A 19,886-nucleotide genomic window follows, 5' to 3' on the forward strand; every position below is an offset into this window, starting at 1 on the left:
CTTACCTTTTGCCCATTTTATCTCAAGCAATCTAGAACCACAGAACTTTCAGCTGCTTGGTATCAATATAGAAATGATGCGTTTTATTTCTCTGCTGCTGAATAACCCTTCCACACTGCTGGAGAGTGAATGGGATTTTGTCATGTGTTCCATGCTGGCATGGTTAGAAGTAAGTAGTGAATGTGAACGTAAAGAAAACTGCAGAAAGATTCAGCTACTTTTCTCTTTGATTCCACTGGGTGGCAGTTCTTGCCTTTTGTAAATCTAAAATATACTGCTGTGGCCTGTGATTCTTTCCTATCACTGGTTGTTACATTTTTCTGGAATAAAATTTTCAGGAGGTTTAAAAAAAATCTGAACTCACATTAGTATTACTAATTGTTGTATACTTCGGCATGTTATGTCAACACTTCATTTTACCGGAATATATAATTAGTCATGCCTTTCCAAGTAAATTTCAACTTATGGTGACCTCCCCCTGGGTTTTTATTAAAGATGTAAAACACTTGGAAGTGTTCAGTTCCTCCTTCTAGTGGTGCTTCGGAACCGTGCCACGTGCCCAAGACTGCACAGGCAGCAGGGCACATCACCTCATCAGCTTCCTACACTTCCCATGTTCTTCCTTTGCCTCTGCAGCCAGAAGTTGTAGAAGATAACTATTGTTAGAGAGTGAACGAAGGAAGCGGTTTGTTGACAGGTGGAAGGGTGTAGCCCCTCCTTCTGGTGGTGCTTTGGAACCACGCTTTAGAGGCATTTACTTTGCTTTGGCTTGTTACAGAAGGATGATTGATTAGAACAGTGTTCTCCAACCTTGGGCCTCCAGATGTTGTTGGACTTCAACTCCCAGAAATCCTGGCCAGCAGAGGTGGTGGTGAAGGCTTTTGGGAGTTGTAGTCCAAGAACATCTGGAGGCCCATGGTTGGGGACCACTGGATTGGAAAGTAAAGAGAAAGTGAGGTGATTGTTATTGAAATCTGTGTTATGTGCTAGTGAAATCTGACAAGAATTAAAGACTCGCCCCATGTTCTTTTTCCTCTCCAGACAACAAGTGAAAGCCAGGTAGTCTTTGCTTTTCCACTGGTGCAAGTCTTTGCCTGTGTGAGCTGTGACCTCAGCGCTGCCGTGAGTGCTTTTTTCCAGGCAGCAACTCCTGAAATCATTGAAAAGCTTCCACCAAACCTCATGACAGAATGGCAAGAGTTCTTTTCAGAAGGCATTCATAGCTTACTTTTACCTTTGTTGGTAAAAATCACAAGTACGTGAGCTAACAAATTTACTATGGCTAAGTAATTGATAGCTATTTTTGACATGCTGTTCAGCAATGAAGTATCTTTCCACTTGAACTTCATTGCTGGGGAGGCACAGATAGAAGCTAGGGCCACGTTTCCAGAGTAATGATGCACAATACTCAATGGGATGTACAGTATTCAACATACACCATCAGGGCATTCCTTTCCTTCATATTCCAGTTTCTTTTCCTGCTGTACTCAATTCACTCTTATTACCTGTGAGGAAATACTTTTGATTATTATCCATTTATATTTCTAGGAGTAAAATATCTTACCCATTTTTAAAACCCAAAATACACATTTCCTTAACTGATTGATATTATGCCTGGTTTACAAAACCCATGGATGGAAATATGTAACAGACTTCCATAAATCTGTACTTTTTCACAGCTTACAGGACTTGCAGTCTCTCCCCATTCTAAACAGAATGTCTACTTTGTCACAGCCCTTTCCTGGCTGTATAAAATACTAATTTTGCTGATACTGTAAGGTGGAAGGATACTTCTTTCACCTATTCCCTGTTGACTCCAAAGTCTCCCATTTGATCAAGAGTCCAAACCCATTGCCTAAAAATGATTTTGCTTTCATAATTTTATTTGAGCAGTGTAGTGCAGTGCAGTATTATACCCAAATACCAATGAGTAGCTGTTTGAACCAGTTAACAAAAATTAGAGGCTAAGTCCAAAATTAGTTATAACTTGAAGAAGATTTGTGGAAATAAAAGAGACTTATATTACTGGTGGTCATTTCTGTAGATGTCTCCCCCCCTCCCCAGTCTAAGGTTGGTTTTAGCCATAGACTTCTAGTACTGTTCTGAAAATACTCCATGTTAATATGAGAGTATGCTGTCATATTTGTATATAAATATTTTTGAATGGTTTTACTAGGTAGATGTACTAGTCCTGCCTGCCAAACTGAATAAAAAAAATGTGAATTGTCTTCTCTCTTCTGCTGAATAGGGAAAGAAAAAGGTGCTCTGGAGACTTCATTTCAAGACTCCATGTTGAAATCCTTGGGCAGAGCTTTGACATATACATCAAAGGATCAGTTACTGAACCATAAACTTCCTCCTAGATTTGTTGCTGGCCAGAAGACAAACCTGCCTGATAAACTGCAGACCTTGTTAAACGTACTGTCACCATTACTGCTTTTCAAAGCTACACCTGTTCAAATTACGGTATATCACATGTTAAATAAGTAAGTTTTTCTCCCCTCACAATTTTCAATCACTTTTTGTATTTTTTAATCAGTGGCAGTTTTATTTGAAGAAAATAACTTATGAGCATAATGACCATTACTATTCAATATGTTCTACAAATGTAGTGATATGTAATCTATAAATTGCAGCAGTGCTAGCTGAAGTTGAGCAAGACTGAGTGCCCAGCCTCCATCCCAAATGCGGGTCCTTGACTTTCAAGACCCACTTTGTTCAGTGACCACTGCTGTATGTTTCTGAAGCTCAAGTTTTGAGGGAAATCTTGGGGTGAATCAGATTGCTGCAATTTCATTATTCCATCTCTTCTTGAAAGGGCTGGCAACCATTGCTGTCTTGTCATCACCTAATAGATCTCTCTACCTCTTCCCTCATGAGTGGTATCCTGTAGAGCAGTGGTCCCCAGCCTTTTCCAAACTGTGGACTGATTGGGGGGCGGGTCTGTGCGTGGGTGGGTGGGGGTGCTCCACGTGCACGGGGGGTGGATGGGGTGTGCATGCATGGGCGTGCAGCGTGCATGTTTAAGTGGGTGTGGCACATGCATGGGTGGGTGGGGCGTGGGTGGAGCACCAGTGCATGCGGGAGATCTGTCTCCATGGCCCGGTCCATTGACAGCAGTAATGCTGTCAGTAGAATATGATTGGATTTGGCTCTAGTATATAATCAGAAAATATTTATGTGTCACCAACATCTATATGTAGGAGTAAGGCAGTTTACTTCTCTATAGTAATAGAATATGATTTGTAGAATTTCTCCATACAGATGAATATGATTGTATATTCATTTTTAACAGTATGACAACCATTGGGTTGCAAGAATGTCAATTATTATTTTCACTTATTCCCCCCCCCCTCTTTCCAATACCTTAGGTTAATGTCTGATTTACCTAAATTTGACAATGAAGACCTCAAATCCTATGGTGATGAAGAAGAGGAAGTGCTATTGTATGTTTCTTTTTTCTTTTTTATCATCAATGTTGTCTATCTTCGCAGAACTTTCAAAACTGCTTGCTAAACTTTCTATTATTACCCATTATTACACTATATTCCACTATGTCTGTATCAGAAGGGATACAGATAGGAACCTTGCAGAAAAGTGCACAGTCATTTAATTCCTCTTCAGAGTTGAAACAGAGGTGTTTTCAAAGACAGAAGTGCATCTCTGGTCCTCAGTTTGGCGGTCCTTAAGAGGCATCATGCTGATAGAAGCTCCTCTTCCAAGGGGTTGGTCAGTTTGTGCTGGTTCCTTTCTGGTGGCTTTCCTCTTAAGCAGTTAAACAGCATTTGGTCTGGGTATTATACACTGTTTCAGTTCCTGACTCACCCTGAGGGGCCCCAACTGCCATCTGCATATTTGTTAATTATGGTGTAGTATGTGGCTCTCTCTGCTCCCTGTTCTGGGTACAATCAAATAGGACAGGTTTAATATCCAGGTTATTAGCATTTGAGGTGTTGTTTGTCCTTTGGTGACATTGTGTCCTAGATGCTTGGAAACTTTCCTTTTCTCTGTGGGAAAAATTAGCCATCTATTGAATTTTCTGATGTAAGGTAAACTGCATTGAGTGGGTTGACATGTTCAATATAATGGAAATAGGTCTGCTTTCTTCTTCTGCTTCCTGTCTTCATTTTAGGTCCCCACCAGCAGCTCTTATGACTGTTCTTGCTACCCAAGAAAACTTGCTAATAAACATCCTGGAGTGCGTTCCAGTTGGGGAGTTTGCAGTTGTTCAACCACTGAGTGAGGAGTTTTGCCTTATTTTAGGGTATCTTCTCACTTGGAAATTAATACTAACTTTCTTCAAAGCAGCACCTTCTCAGGTAAACTGTTCTCACCTCTCCACATCTTTTTAGGGACAAAACAGTTCAGCTTCAGTACTGTTCTGTGCATAGCTGTTTGTGATAATCCTGTTGTAGAGCTGTTATGAAACCAAGGATGCCTTGTTTTGAAAACCATTAGTTAGAATAGCAAGAATGTTACAGCTTTCTTTGTCCTGAACTTGGAGCTTCAAACTGTCTGTTTTACTGCATTCCTGTTAGATGCATGTGTTTTAAATATTCTTATCTAATCTGTTGTAAATCCCACTGAATGTTTTCTCCCTCTTATTATGTACATTCCTTCAGTTCTTCACCTTCTGAAAACAGGTTTTATTGGGAATAATTTTAACATGTATGGAAAAAAAGTACTTCTAAATATAAAGAGAATAGGTGCAACCCTTTCTATTCCTGTTTGAATAAATAGTATTGTTCTGAACAATCTGCATTCATACAACTCATATTTTCTTGAAAGGAAAGATTTGGATACTCACACACTGTTTTCTTTCCCATGCCTGGCAGCAGGAAAGCAACCGTGCATAAATGAACTCTCTTATCGTCTGCCTCATAGCTAACGTACTATGATTACCTTGAAGATAGCATTGGCTTCTCAAATTGATAGAGAAATATGAATTATGAATTCAGTATTTGTGTTCGCGAAGGCTTTCACGGCCGGGATCTAATGGTTGTTGTGGGTTTTTCGGGCTCTTTGGCCGTGTTCTGAAGGTTGTTCTTCCTAACGCTTTGCCAGTCTCTGTGGCCGGCATCTTCAGCTACATCAGCACAAAGTGCTGTCCTCTGAAGATGCCGGCCACAGAGACTGGCAAAACATTAAGAAGAACAACCTTCAGAACACGGCAAAAGAGCCTGAAAAACCCACAACAACCAATTCAGTCTTTGTAAACACTGAAAATATCTATTCATATTTAAGAAGATGTATAAGAATTTATCTTTATGCATCAGTAACAGTTATGGGTGTTAACAGAGGATAGTTTTGATACCTGTGCCTAGGCTGGTGATATGTAGTGTTTTCTAGTACATGGATCTTTTATACAAAATGTTTTTTGCTCATGATCCTTTCTCTGTTTGTTTGTTTGTTTGCCTTCCTTCACATTAATCTCTGGATATGTGAGTTTTGGTGGGCCTTACATTGCATGGCATAGAAAGCTGTCACTTTGCCAAGAGGTTATTTCATCTTGACTTTGCTAAATTATTTATGGAAACATGTGCTTGAGATTTTGATCTTCCTTCTTAAATAGTTAATGAGGTAACATTAGTTTATTTAGAAATTCATGTCAGGATTTGATATAAGCACATTCTTATCTAATCTGTCATGAATCTCACTAAACCTTTTCTTCTTATTACAGTCATGGCTAAAAATATTGGCACCCTTGCAATTCTGTCAGAAAATGCAACCCTTCTCTCAGAAAATTGTTGCAGTTGCAAATATTTTGGTACTCACACATTCATTTCTTTGGTTTGCATAGGAACAACACAAAAAATAGAAGAAAAGTCAAATCTGATAAATCCCACACAGAAACCCCAAAATGCACAATATTTTCGCCATAACTGTATGTACATTGTGTACATTCTTTCATTTGTTTCTGAGAATATATATTTACTAGAAAGTACTCTAATCTCCCTTCCCCCCCCTTTTTTTCCTTTTTAAACTATCAGCTGCGGGCTCTCTATTCACAGTACCTTCGAAGAAGTAAGAGTTTAAATAAACTGCTATATCACCTGTTCAGGCTTATGCCAGAAAATCCAACTTTGCCAGGATCAACAGCTGAACTTCCAAATAAGGATGTAAAAACGTACTTTACTGAAGAGATAAATTTAGACATTGAAGGTTGGTCCAAATGTTCTAAACTTTACTGGAAGCCATCTGAATCTTTAAAAAAGTTAAATGTATTTTCTTGTAAAATAGCATTGTTTGAAACCTTGTTGGCTTTTTAGCTTTAGCTTATGCTAGCCGTTGTTGGGAAATGATTAACTTGCCCTTTAGGTCATTTATTGCAAATAATGGCTAAAATCCAGTCATAATATATTTATTTATTTATTCGACTTTTACCCCGCCCCTCTAGACAATGTCTACTCGGGGCGGCTATAATAGAGTAGGCCCATTGAATCAGTGGGGAATTTGGTGAGTCAGCTTCTCTGCAATGTCCATTGATTCAAATGGACCTATTCTAGTTGCAACTTATTACTCTAAAGTAAGCCACAGCTAGGTAAACCCATTTAAATCAGTGGAACTTATGGAGGAACTGACTTGCCAAATTCCCACAGATTCAGTGGGACTACTTCAGTATAACTTACTACATTAAGCAACAGGATTTCAGCTAATACAGAGGTGCCTTGCTTAATGAGGATAATCCATTCCAGCGAAATCACTGTAGAGCGAAATCCTCATTAAGCGAAATAAAAAAATCCAATTGAAACACATTGAAAACCCATTCAGTGCATTCCCATGGGCTGAAAAACTCACCGTCCAGCAAAGATCCTCCATAGGGGTGGCCATTTTTCGGTGCTTGTAAAGCGAGGAATCAGTCCAAAAACACAGCAGGGAGCCATTTTACACAGTGGGTGGCCATTTTGAAACCACCGATCAGCTGTTTTAAAAACGCTGTAATGCGAAGAATCAGTTCCCGAAGCAGGGAACCAATCGTCGCAAAGCGGATTTTGCCTATTAAAACATCGTTTTGTGATCGCAAAAGCGATTGCAAAACAGTCATCGTATAGCGGTTTTGTCATTTAACGAGGCAATCGTTAAGTGAGGCACCACTGTATATTGACATAGTTTATGTTACTTACCAAGCAACTCATTAAAAAAATTGAATAGGCTTCACATCCCACTAAAATTAATTTCAAAAAGTCCAATCGTTAAAGCATGTCTGTACCACACTTATTCCAGGTCATAATTGGAACAACTGGAGCAATTTGGACCTCCCACACTGAATAGTTCCTAAATAAAAGCTCCACTTCAGTGTATTGTTGTTGAGAAGCTCAAGCCTCCTTTGGTAGCTATCAACTTTCCTGCAGTAATCATTTGAGAGAGAGTAACGAGGCATAGAATGAAGTGGTATGCTTCCCCAGAGGTAGATGCACACTAAGCTGCCATTTAAAACAGATGCCTGCAGTGCTTACCTACACTTCCTTTGCCGAGTGCTTAATTTCTTTTGTTAACTAGCTCATTTGTTCTATGCCGCGTTGGAGGGAGGAACAGGTAATGTTTAAGAGAAAAATTGACATAAACAAGGAACACAGGTTCCTCCTCTTTGCATATCATTATGATAGGTTTCAACTTTTTTCTCCCTGTAATCAGGAGAGCAGTTCAGATTCTTAAAGAGTAGAGACAAGTTTGTAATACAGCTGACCATCAAAAGATTCTCCCCGCTAGAGTATGCTATACCTACTTTACTAAAAACAAATGAAACCTTGTTCAGCTGGGAGCAGGTTCCACAGAACTCAGTGGGACTTATTTCCAAGTGGACACTATTGTGCCTTCAATGTCAAGAAATGATTTTTTTAAATTTAGAGTATATGTTTAAGAAAGATGCTTTAAAAATTGCTCTTACTTCCATACTTTCCTTATTTCTTCTCCAGACACATCAGCACTGTCATCTCAAATCCCACATTTGGCTTGCTCTGTTTACTGCATGACGCTGAAAGATCTGCCAGCCATGGTTCGCCTTTGGTGGAATAGCTGTGAGAAACGAGTCTTCAGCATAGTAGATAAATTTACAAGCAGATATGTCAGCAGCATACTTTCCTCGCAAGAGATAGCTTCTGTGCAGACCAGTACACAGTTATTTAATGGCATGATGGTTGGTATTGTCTTAGCTATACGTTTATGCATTTTACTATCTATTTATCTTCTGCATGTTTGTAGCCTCTGGGTGCAGGATTCAGGGTGTCTCACAACACGAATTTAAACAGATATCACTAAAACAAGCGATAATTTTTTTTTAATGAACTGTATCAGTATTAGTAAAAACAAGTTTGAATTAAAACTATTTAAATCCATGTAAAAGAGCAAAAGAATGTGTACAATACCCCAAGCTGTTCAGTAGCCAAAAGCCTCTCTAAATAAAAAGGGTTTTGCCTGCCAGGAGGAGGAGCAGGGGAGCAGAGCGGAAACCAACCTGGCCTCCCGTGGAAGGGATTCCCACAGCCTGGGAGAGTCACTGACTACGCTGCCTCTTAGGCCTTCACTAAGCATGCCTTTGAGGATGGTAAAACAGGGGGAAGGATTTCTCAAAGATCTCAAGACCTCGGCAGGCTTGGGTAGATACATTATATCTTTGTATTGTAGGTCTTACATTGTAGAAAACGTAGTAGTGGTGCCTCACATGACGTTAATTCGTTCCGCAAAAATCGCTGTCGAAGGAAAACATCATTAAAACCCAATTAATGCATTCCTATGGGCTTAAAACTCACCGTCCAGAAAAGATCCTCCATAGCGCGGCCATTTCTGCTGCCCCTGCAGCGAGGAATCCGTCCCTAAACACAGCGGGCGGTCATGTTTTTCACCCGGCGGCCATTTTGAAACCGCTGATCAGCTAGCCGAAAATCATTGCTTTGCGATGATCGGTTACCAAAACAGGGAACCGATCATCGCAAAGCGAAATTTCCCCATAGGGAACATCGTTTTATGATCGCTTTTGCGATCGCAAAATCTTCAGCGTAATGCGATTTCGTCGTCAAACGGAGCACTCGTAAAGCGAGGCACCACTGTACTGCAAATAAAGTCTATATCTAGTGTTTGATTGGAAATATAATGTGAAACGGTATCCAAGTGCACTTCCAGAAAAATAAATTTGTGTGACTGGTGGTGTTAGGCATCCTTCAGTCTCGAGAGACTATGGTAACGTGCTCTGTATGGAGGACTTGGAACAGCATCTAGCATGGCTGAGAAGGCCAATTCGAGAGTGACAATCCCTTTCCATGTTGTTTCAATGCTGTATGCGAAGCTGGAGTGTCCTCTCCAGAGCATGAAGCCTGGGTAAAATAATATGGAGGATAGGCTATTACCCAAGCAGCAAATCCCCCCTCTCCACGTCGCTGAAATAGTCCAATGGAAAGGCAAGAGCCAATACAATTGGTTCCAGCGACGTCCCAGGAGTTGGCAGAATGACACAAATTGCCTCCGGGACTCCAGCTCCGGATGTGCGACTAGTGGTGTAGATTAAAGCACCACTTCTGTTCATTAGAGACAATCCACAGCTGAGCAAAATGAAATCTAGAAATGCCTTTATTTGTGATGGCACAAATGGAACATAACGATTCCAGAATAGTGTTGCTTCTCTGAGAAAAAAAAATTGTGACTCAAACATACACTCCTGTAACCACAGATAGGCCAGTGTCCTTGACCATTCTGTCTACACAGTATTTTTCTGACATTGCACAAAGAGGAATCCACTACTTCCTTGTGCCAAGCATACAGCCCTGTTCATCTTAATGGGACGATCTCTGGCTTATTTAATAGCAAGAAAGAGATAGCACAGACCATTGCTCTGGTGGAAGTATTCACATTCACTTCACATTCCTAAACAGGATACTAGCCATAAAAATTAATACAGTACATAGGTTTGTATTGTTCTGTCTTTTGACTAGTAGGTCACTCCTTTAGTTGGATATTTTAAGTTTCTGTCTTCTAACCAGCGTTCCTGATGTCACAGTAGGAGTCAGTTTCCCACAGTATGTAAGGTGTTAGTAGCAATTTCTTTTTACAGTTGCTTCTGAACCATCCTTGTTAAACCTTTGTAGTAATCAGTGGGCTCTGTTTGAATCACAGTTTACTCGGTTGAACACCCAGTTTTGTTGAGGGAGAGTTGCAGGTATGTTATTGCACATTTCTAGCTTTTGTTGCAGAACTTGGAAAAGATACATTTTTTTTCCGACTGCAGCTACTAGAACGTGGATCATGTTGGCCGAGGGATTCTGCTGTTGCAGCCCAAAAAAGTAACTTCTTACAGCTCTGCTTTTGTGTAGTTGCTTGGTAGCATTTTTCTGTTGAAAGTAAAAAGTTTTCTGCCCACTCCTTTCCTTCCCCACCCCCACAGGTGAAAGCCCGACCTGCTACTCGAGAAGTCATTGCTACCTACTCTGTTGATGATATATTCATTGAACTGATCATACAGCTTCCCCCAAATTACCCTCTGGGCTCCATAGTTGTTGAGAGTGGAAAGAGAGTTGGAGTAGCAGTTCAGCAGTGGCGCAATTGGATGTTGCAACTGAGCACATACCTCACCCATCAGGTTGGCTTCCCATAAAAAACATTTTGTTTCTTATTTTGTTAACCTGAGTTTCAAAAGGATCTCCGCTCTTGCTTTAAAGAATGTTTTTGTTCAATTTGTTGTAATAGAAGTGATATATCTGTTGGTTGGTTGTGTTCCTCAGCTGCATATTTATAGCTAGTTCAGAGAGCATTATAATGTGCTTCAAGGAGCAGGAACAGTATTCTTAGACAACATCAAAACTCTGAGCGTAGTAACTATCTTTTGTTGTTTAGCACTTTTCAGTTTTTCTGTTCAAAAAATATAACTTGTTCTTACATTTGTACTGCTGTGTGTGCTTCCCCAAGAATGTACTATAAAACCCAGAAAGGTAACTGCTGATTCGTTTTCCTCCTTATTTCAAGTTCTATTTGGCTTCTAAAAAATAAACAAATCAACCTGAAATTTTATTGAGAGGTGGGACACTGACTCTCTGGATATTTTGGCCTATACCTCCCAGTTGTCCTGATGAGGGATTATGGGAATGATAACTTAAAACCATCTGGAGGATCAGAGCTGTCCATCTCTGAATATATCTTTTAGGATTAATGTGAGTTTAGTGGAATATGAAATCGAGAGCCTGGCTTGTAACTAATTATTTATTCATTTTGAATGAAAGGCACTTGAGTTTGACTTAGTTTCCTTTTCACAAAAGAATTCTACATATAGCATAGCTGCTCATTAAAAATGGCAGCTTAACACCCGTATTGTATGGGAAGTAACTGCAATAAAACTCCAGGAGTGGAATGGTCACCTGACAGAGCTAAACACTACAGAGGTAACTACTGTAAACTTGGTTCATGCATGAAGCCTAATGAATATTGCAGTACTTGGGTAGGTGCATATAGCTCTGAGGAAGAACAAGCATACAGATCCATTCCCATCTGTGTACTCCGGAGTACTCTGTTTAGACATAGTGCTTCAAGAGTGCCAGCTTCATGTTCCATGTCTTAAAATGTTTCCTGTAAAACTTTGGTAAGTACCACAAACCAGTATATTGGAAAAATGCATTATTGGGTTTTGAAAGGAAGGGTTTTTTGTTTGTTTTTTTAAGAATGGAAGCATTATGGAAGGTTTAGCGCTTTGGAAAAACAATGTGGATAAACGTTTTGAAGGTGTTGAAGACTGCATGATCTGTTTCTCGGTTATTCATGGCTCCAACTACTCCCTCCCTAAGAAAGCATGCAGAATGTGCAAGAAAAAGTTCCATTCAGCTTGTCTGGTAAGTAACTGGAGTAGGCAGATATTAGCCTAAGATATAAAGGAAATGAATACGTAGAAGTAAATTATACAAATGTCCATTTACCTGTACTAAAGCTAAGGATCTGAATGCTGAGCAGCCATATTAGAACTGGGTAAAAACTAATGTAAATATCCAAAGCCAGCATTTCCTAACGTGATACACTCCTGGTATCACAGACTGCAACTTCCATCATAGGTGTACAATATCTTGAATTCATAGGCTTTTAAGGATCCTTTGTGCGTGTGTGGATACTTCAGAAATATATTTATCTTTAATTTTTATCCAAATATTAAATAAACCTTGGCAGTCTAAGTAGCTAGCAATTTAATATTGAATGTCTGGCAAATGAAACTTTTTCACACTGTTTTTCACTCTTCTAGTACAAATGGTTTACATCTAGCAACAAGTCAACCTGTCCCCTTTGTCGAGAGACCTTCTTCTGAAAGACACCTTCTCTGCTTCAGTGAACTTCTCAAACAAAATGACAATCACGTATGGATCTAGCTGTGTAAGAAGCCAATTTAGTTCTAGCTTTATCTGCAAATAAAAATCTTACATTCCTTGGTGGTCAGCATGCTGTACAAAATCATACATGGGAATTTTTATATTAAGATGTCTTAATTTATTCACTATATTAAAATATTTTGACACTTGCAATGGAAACACTTTTGCGTAAAACATTTAAATGTGCCCAGCTACCCTTTTAGGAAATGACATCAAATCTATTAGAGAACATGGTTGTTATTGTTGAAATACAGTTTTTATGGACACCTTTCCCTAGGTGACCAGACTTTGCTCTTTAATTTCCACTAGGCCTGCTTGTACATCCACTCTGATAATGTAACCCTGTGTAACAGCTTGCGTTACCAGTAGGAAAGATTACGAGTTTTTGCAAGTGTTGCTATGAGTGCAACTCTGAGAGAAATCTTTTCACTTCATTCTGGTTACCGACCACATTTACTTGCAAATACAAGTATAGTAACATCGGTTAAAATGATTAGGGCTGATTAATTTTGCTTAGCTTTTCAACTAGGCATTATTTGCTGGTTTCAGGCCAGTCTTTGGTGTTCAGCCCTAGTGGCTCAGTCTTCCTCACAGGCAATTTTATTTATAGAAGCACACAGTAGTCTGATCATTAAATTTAAGGAGACAGCAGGAGGTCCAGCAAGTGGGCTTGGCAGCAACATGCTGCGATTACTCTGATAAGGGCCTTTGCTTTCCATTAAGTAGCATCTTCACCTGGAGCTGGAACAGTGGGAGAAGCAGCAGAGAATGAATTCCATGGTGCATTTCTGCAACAGAGGAGGTTTATCGGTCTTCTGTACTGTATGGCTCTCTGTTTCACCATCAGCTGTTTGGTTGCTCACATCTCAGAGTGGGGGAGGAAAAACAAAATGGCTACATGGTGTCTGTCTTGCAGTGGAACCCACATCATTAGCAAGGAGTGTCCTCTCACCACCATTCAGTTTGCCACCATTGGGATACTGTACCGAATGTCTCTTATGTCTTGAATTTAGCAAGACAATAAACAAGAACAGTCCTCTTCAAGACTTGCAAAACTTGAGTACTGAGAGGTTCTCTCTTCCTGCTTGTCTGGAAAGTAGTTTAGAGCCATTTAAACCACCCTTCTCCAAGTTTTTGATAATTTCATCTGGAATTTTTTAAAAAAATGACAGTTTGATTAGCCTTTCTTTTGAATAAAACCTATTGCCAACATTTTTAAAAAATTCTTGCAACATTTCCCTCTCCTCCTCCTCTGTATTTTATCTGGAAAATAAACAGGGAAGGAGAAAAATGTACATGTGGAGGATGGTGAAACTGCTTTTAGGAATAGTTTAAAAAGGCTTCCATGTTAGTCTGTGTGAGGATATCATGCAAAAACAAAATAAAAATGAAGAAGACAAATATGTTCTGGAAACTTAAAGACTAACTACTATATTTTAAAGTGGCCTTTGGTGAACGAGTCCACTTCCTCAGACGTAAGAGTGGGACTACCTGGCAAATATTCATACATGGCCCCAAAACAAAGTTGTTGATAATGCAGAATTTCACATTTGTTTGAGTAAATTTGCATTTGTATTTAGGCAGAAAACTAACACTCACAGATGCAGTGTTATCTAATGTTTCCATTCTTCTATTTATAAAGACCATAAACATGCATTTAAATTAAACAGATAAGTAATTGCTATGAACCATTTTAGCTTCAGCTTGCCTCTTGTGGGAAAAATACCCTGTACCTCTATCTACTTTTCAGCTTACCTTTACTAGAGTGTCATTCCCTGCCTTTTTTCTGAATGACTTAAGATACCTATAGAAACTATGTGCAGGAATGTCAAGGCCACAGCTTAACTCCTAGGTTTTCCTACATATAATCAATAAAAGAACAGTGATAACAACAAAATATTGCAGCTTCTGAGAAGTTATTTTAGTTTAAAACACCAGCCTGGAACCATGGCTCTCAGTATGGACTGGGGCAGAAGGAAGAAATGGAAAACACATATCCTGTCTCTCCTCCCCCAAAGCCTCAGAAAAGGTGTCCCTACTCTTCTGTAAAGCACTAGGGATTTTAGACTGAGAACCAGCCGCTAGCTCTAAATTAGAGCACTTTATTTGTATATATTGCTGTGGTAAGGTTTTTGAGAGCAGAAAACATGAACTTTTTATTTCCCTCTTAAAATATCCTTCTGGAGTGCCATAGGAGCTGTTTAACCATGCCACCCTTTGGTGTCCTAATCTGCACCTCCACAATATTTATTTATTTATTTATTTATTTATTTATTTATTCATTCATTCATTCATTCATTCATTCATTCATTCATTTATTCATTCATTCATTCATTCATTCATTCATTCAATTTATATGCCGCCCACACTACCCAGAGGTCTTAACTATAGGGTTACCCAGTTCCAGGCAGGCCCCTTCTCTCACCCTGCTCTTCCCATTCTTCACGTTCTATAATTGACTATATATATATATAACCAATATATATATATATGCATACCTTGATACTCCCAGTGTCATGTAGAAACAACTATCTTATCTGTGAGTAGTCCCATTTCTTATTCGAGAGAGCCAGAGTTGAGCCACTCCTCTTACTTACTGTGTGAATACTGGCAGTGGGGATGAGAACATTTATATGGGAGATGCTCAAAGCTTAGAAACAACTCCAAAATCACCATTATCATCTTACGAATGCAGAGCTGGAAGGGACCCATAGATCATCAAGTCCAGTCCCTGGTAAGGCGGCACAGCGGGCAATTGAACTCTCAAACTCTGGCTCTTCAGTGTCATTTACCTGATGTTATTTTAGGACTGGTGGCAAAGTTATTATTTTGAAAAATAATGCAACAACCACTTACGTTACGTTTGGATGGCTACTTATTTCTTCAAAACATTGGTGCTGAGTTATTTTTGTACTTTTAAAAGATAAGTTATGAGCTATGTGAGTTGTCCATGTAATGAACAACATGCTGTTTTTCAAAAGAATAACAATAACGTTAGCTTTTCCATAATAGGTTCCCAGACTCTGATAATGCATGAAGGGCCCTCTCTACGTATCCGCTTGAGGGCTGTTTTTGGTGGTGTTAATCCATGTGCAGAGAAATGAGAGCCCAGTGTGGCATAATGCCATCCTCAGATTACAGGGATTGTGACTCGTTTGTTTGGAATAATTGCTGTGTCTGAAAAGATTTTTGATATAATAACATCCAATATAATAATAGTGTCATAAGAGCAATATTTACAGTTTGAAGGTTATTTTTTTTAAGAGATTCAGTGAACCCACGGTTTTAAAAGGAAACTCTTTTTACCTGGATTATTTTCTTTGATTGTAACTAAGTAAAAGTATCCTTTGGGTGAAAGCAAGTCTGGTACCAGTGGGAAGAGTCTGTCCATAACTTCTCTGCCATTTTTACCTCCAGCCCAGGCTGCCTGTATTCCATGATTTTTTACCTAGAATAAATGACACAGGAAATTGACCAAGTGGCATTTTTAGAAGAAATAATTTGACCTCTACCATGTCTGAAGTCAAAGATACTTGTATTGAGTTCCTTATCTCATTCACCTATTTGTGTAGCTTTTAAATTAGGCTTTTATAGCAAGCTGACCTTACTAGCAATGATGACTGAAGAAGCAGGTTTCAATGAACCTGTTTGTGATGTAAAGCCTCATAAAGGTAGAAAACCTACATCCATTGCAATGTGAACAAGTGCCAACAGACACAGAAGGTCTTATTGATGAGTGAATGTGCACAGAAACAGGCTACAAATATGCAGAAAATCAGGTTTTCAGAAAATATACAAACACTTAAGCACATTACCTAGATAAATGCAGAGTTATTGGGAACTGCTGCAAGTAAACTAGAGAAAATAAAGTTCAAGTAGCCAATGGCCATTCAACCTTTTCTTTAGCATTTTCAGACAAATAAAGCATTATGCATTCAGCGGATAACAAATATTTAATAGGTTGGTAACTGATTTTCTCAACTGAATTCTCATACAGTTCTTACCTCAACAGAAGGAGTTACCACATAGGGTGGATTAAATACTAGCAGATCAACTTTCCCGTGTAATCGTGGCAACAATCCTGTGACCTAGACATATGTAGAGGTTAAATAATTTAAAACTGTGAAAAATACAGCAGAAGTGAAAGATATCTGTATATTAACCTATTTATGGAAAACCAGTCTTCCAGTAGAAGCCAGAAAATGCTGTTCGCTTGCTTTATATACAGGCTGCCATCTACAAGCTCGCCAAAACCATTTACTGCTAATGTCATGAAAGCTGGCCTAGGCAAAATCATGTAAGAGACTCCTTCCAGGGAAGGATAGTAATACAAAACAGACAATCTGCATTCACATTGTGGGAATTTGTTTTTTAAGTATTGTACTGTGATTTTACTAGATTTGATGTAAGGCATGCAATATATTTTAATGATAGTAGTAATATATGATTAAACTGGTGACCTGCCAGAAGAATCCATTATAATTTGATTCTTACCAGATCTGTTATTATGGGTTGAATATCAACTTTGTTACGTATTGCTGTCTCCACTGTGCACAGACTTGCCACAGGGTTGATATCAGTACACCTGGAAATACAAAACAAGTCAGACTCGGATAATACAAGCTATCTGGTCAACTGAAGAAAACAAGAACAACATTAATATGATTTTGATGAGATGGTACTGAAACTATACTACAATTTATATCAAAAAGCTGTAGTGCCTAGAAAGACATTTTTTCTAGTGCAGTTTGCAACTATTAAGTCATATTAGCTGTCACTTGTCTGAAGAATTCAGATAGTCCTAGTTTGCTTTCATCCATCGTTATTTATTTTTTACATTTATACTCTGGCTTTCCACTCCAAAGCAACTTAGTATTCATAAAAAGGAAAACTAAAAAACCAAATGTAGCCACAAAAGCATCACTAGTCTTTGAAGCAACTCAACCCATGAAGACACTTTCTCAACAATCTAAAGTGGTGCCTCGCTTAGCGATTGCCTCGTCTAACGATGTATGCGCTTAGCAATGAGGTTTTTGGAGCGATTTTGCGATGTCCATTTAGCGATGTTCCCTATGGGGAAAATTTGCATAGCGATGTTCGGGACCTTGCCTTGCTTAGCGAAGACAGTTTTAGGTCCCGTTTCGCTTAGCGATGTTCCGTTTTCGCTATTTTTAAAGTGTCTTAAGAGGTTCAAAAATGGTTTAAAGTGTTTGGGATCGTTAGTGCACCTTCTAAAACGTGAGCAAACTTAATTTGGCTTTGATCTGACTCTTTGTTAATTTTTGGTGAATTTTTTTCTCCCCCATTGGAAAGCATTGAACTGCAGGTTTGAAAGCTGTATGCTTAGCGATGTTTCCTATGGTGATTTTCGCTTAAGGATGGCAATCCGTTCCCATTGGAACGGATTAACCGGTTTTCAATGCATTCCTATGGGAAATGGTGTTTCGCTTAGCGATGTTTTTCCATAGCGATTTTTTTTGAACCAGTTAACATCGTTAAGCGAGGCACCACTGTATTTTGAACTAATTGTGCAGCCTAAAGCATTTGTTGCAATAATTAAAAAAATAGTATGTATCTATGGTTCCTGTATTGGAATCTGTGTTGGGAAAGAGTTTTTTTGCAAACCATAGTTTAGTATTAGGTCCAACAGTTACACATACTGTTCTGCCTTCTGAAAAGATGAAAAACAAAGGTAGACAAACTTATAAGCTGTGGTGGGGGTGGGGTTAAGTACCATATACACCAAAAGGTCAAATGCACTCCAGTTTCCATTTACTCTACATTACTTAAAAGAGAATCTACTTACAGGTATAATGCTGTGGGTCCAAAAATGGAAGCCAAAAAAGTTGAAACTACACCAGATCCACATCCTACTTCAAGGCAGATGTCAATGCTGCATATATATTTTTTGCAAAAAAATAAAGGTGCAAAAAGATGAGCATGAAATTGGCATTGTTATGTACCCTTCAGACAATAGTGACCGTGTAGCTTATTACATTTCTGTATGCACACAAACTTGTTGAAATCCTGAATACTTTAGAACTACACTGCATAGCTCATTAATTTAGATCTCTGGCTGCAGAGCCAGAGGTTGGGAGTTCAATTCCCTGCTGTGTCTCCTTGACTTGATGATCCATAGTGTCCCTTTCAGTTCTCCAGTTCCAAGATGACGATGATGATTAACTTATACTATAAAACAGATGCTAAAAGTCAGTGTAAGCTTTACTTAAAGGCATATGGAGAGTTACAGTTGCCCATCCTCAGCTCTTAGAGTGCTATAGTCACAGGGAATATTAACAGATTTTACATCAGCAAGTACTTGCCACTGCTTCTAACTGAGGTGGCATGCTGTCTTCAACACAACTGTTGTGTCACATCTTACAAATGTGTCTCAAGAAGAGCATAAAGCAGTGTGGCCTTAGAGATCTGCTGTAATGGATGGCACTTAGACCATGTCACTCAGTATGGTTTTTTTTATTTTATAATGAATGCAAAGATTTAGTGTGGGCTGCATTTAAATGGGAAGTATATCAGTTTCCAAGATACAGATTTCTGGAAGTGCTGTGATAGGAATTAAAGTGACCAGCTGCAGCCACCTGTGGCCAATGCTCAAATAATAATGGCAGCTACAGTTCAAACATCTGGAAGGCATTAGAATGGTCAGTGGTCCGTCCCCAACCTTGGCCCTCCAGATGTTCTTGGACTTCAACTCCCAGAAATCCTGGCCAGCAGAGGTGGTGGTGAAGGCTTCTGGGAGTTTCAGTCCAAGAACATCTGCAGGCCCAAGGTTGGGGACCAGTGGTTTAGGTCTCTGGTTGTGGAAATTGAGAGTTCGATTCCCCCACTGTGCCTACTTGACAGGGGCTGGACTTGATTATCCATAGGGTCCCTTCCTGCTCTGCAGATCTAACATGATGATTGTCCTAACAAGACGATAGCTGCCTTGCAATCCACGTGGGTGCCCTCCCTGCAACACATGCCCTCCTCCCCTTCACCAGGGACCGCCCTCCCAGGCAAGGCTCGCCCCCATCCCCTCACCAGGCGCTCCTCAACACCTCCGCGTCGCCCTCCAGGCCATCCAGGAGGAGAAATGTGTCCTCGGCGGGCTCGTAGACTTCGCTGAAGGGCCCCTGCGGGCCCACGTGCTGGTGCCACGGCGTCGGGATCATTCCGGCCGCTCAGCTCTCGCAGCAGATTCCCTGCAAGGCAAAACTCATCATCCCGTCCCCAGCGTCCCCCCCCCCCCCCCGCCGCGTGGAAGGGAAACGCACCCGCTCTTCCGGGGCTTCTTTCATCCTGGCGTCACGCTCGGCTAAGTCGCCTGAAAAGCGATCCCAGAGCAATGGATTGACGACGGAAATTGCGGCGGAAAGGAGGGGAACTAGAGATACCCCGCTGTAGTTTTTAATCAACATTTCCGAGCTATAAATTAACCTCTCCAAGCGTAAATCCCCGATTGCAATTAGGGCGGTCGGCATAACGGTGTCAAAACCTCGATTAAAAGCAATGCCGCCCTGCATCCTTGGATTGCGGTCTGCGCATCACTGAGCT

At 39.8% G+C, this 19,886-nt stretch overlaps 2 protein-coding genes across 7 annotated transcripts in view; one reads left to right on the forward strand and one right to left on the reverse strand.

The window, feature by feature from the left end:
- Nucleotides 1–12,391, forward strand: part of LTN1 (listerin E3 ubiquitin protein ligase 1) — a 37,429-nt gene extending 25,038 nt beyond the window's left edge. The window contains exons 21-30 of one of the 2 annotated variants that reach the window (XM_072994062.2): nucleotides 28–169; nucleotides 1,042–1,255; nucleotides 2,249–2,486; nucleotides 3,372–3,446; nucleotides 4,133–4,319; nucleotides 5,991–6,162; nucleotides 7,917–8,137; nucleotides 10,376–10,570; nucleotides 11,643–11,810; nucleotides 12,212–12,391. In XM_072994062.2, coding sequence (XP_072850163.2) covers nucleotides 28–169; nucleotides 1,042–1,255; nucleotides 2,249–2,486; nucleotides 3,372–3,446; nucleotides 4,133–4,319; nucleotides 5,991–6,162; nucleotides 7,917–8,137; nucleotides 10,376–10,570; nucleotides 11,643–11,810; nucleotides 12,212–12,274 — 1,675 coding nt within the window. In that variant the 3' untranslated portion in view covers nucleotides 12,275–12,391. The other variant, XM_072994063.2, reaches the window with a different exon arrangement.
- On the reverse strand, nucleotides 1,432–19,681 carry HEMK2 (HemK methyltransferase 2, ETF1 glutamine and histone H4 lysine). 5 transcript variants are annotated; one of them, XM_072994064.2, is made up of 7 exons: nucleotides 19,607–19,681; nucleotides 19,374–19,534; nucleotides 18,142–18,228; nucleotides 16,830–16,920; nucleotides 16,340–16,423; nucleotides 15,642–15,783; nucleotides 12,141–13,482 (listed from the first exon to the last, which is right to left on the reverse strand). In XM_072994064.2, exons 2-7 carry the CDS (start codon nucleotides 19,502–19,504, stop codon nucleotides 13,376–13,378), a joined length of 642 nt encoding a protein of 213 aa, XP_072850165.2. In that variant the 5' UTR covers nucleotides 19,505–19,534; nucleotides 19,607–19,681; the 3' UTR covers nucleotides 12,141–13,375. The 5 variants fall into 5 exon arrangements, with proteins under 5 accessions (XP_072850167.2, XP_072850168.2, XP_072850165.2 ...); XM_072994066.2 differs by lacking the exons at nucleotides 12,141–13,482; nucleotides 19,607–19,681 and adding an exon at nucleotides 1,432–1,505 and having other exon boundaries at nucleotides 19,374–19,598; XM_072994067.2 differs by lacking the exons at nucleotides 12,141–13,482; nucleotides 19,607–19,681 and adding an exon at nucleotides 11,761–11,839 and having other exon boundaries at nucleotides 19,374–19,598.
- Nucleotides 19,682–19,886: the final 205 nt, after the last annotated feature.

Source organism: Pogona vitticeps, chromosome 3, assembly GCF_051106095.1.
Source record: "Pogona vitticeps strain Pit_001003342236 chromosome 3, PviZW2.1, whole genome shotgun sequence".
Lineage (NCBI taxonomy): Eukaryota > Metazoa > Chordata > Lepidosauria > Squamata > Agamidae > Pogona > Pogona vitticeps.

Bases quoted from the DNA above. Each gene is read 5' to 3' on its own strand.
- HEMK2 (XM_072994064.2), bottom strand. From the start codon at position 19,504: ATGATCCCGACGCCGTGGCACCAGCACGTGGGCCCGCAGGGGCCCTTC. The intron at 18,229-19,373 runs GTGAGGGGATGG...ATATATATGCAG, and splicing joins GAGGTGTTGAGGAGCGCCTG to CATTGACATCTGCCTTGAAG. The intron at 15,784-16,339 runs GTAAGAACTGTA...CATTTATTCTAG, and splicing joins TGGTAACTCCTTCTGTTGAG to GTAAAAAATCATGGAATACA.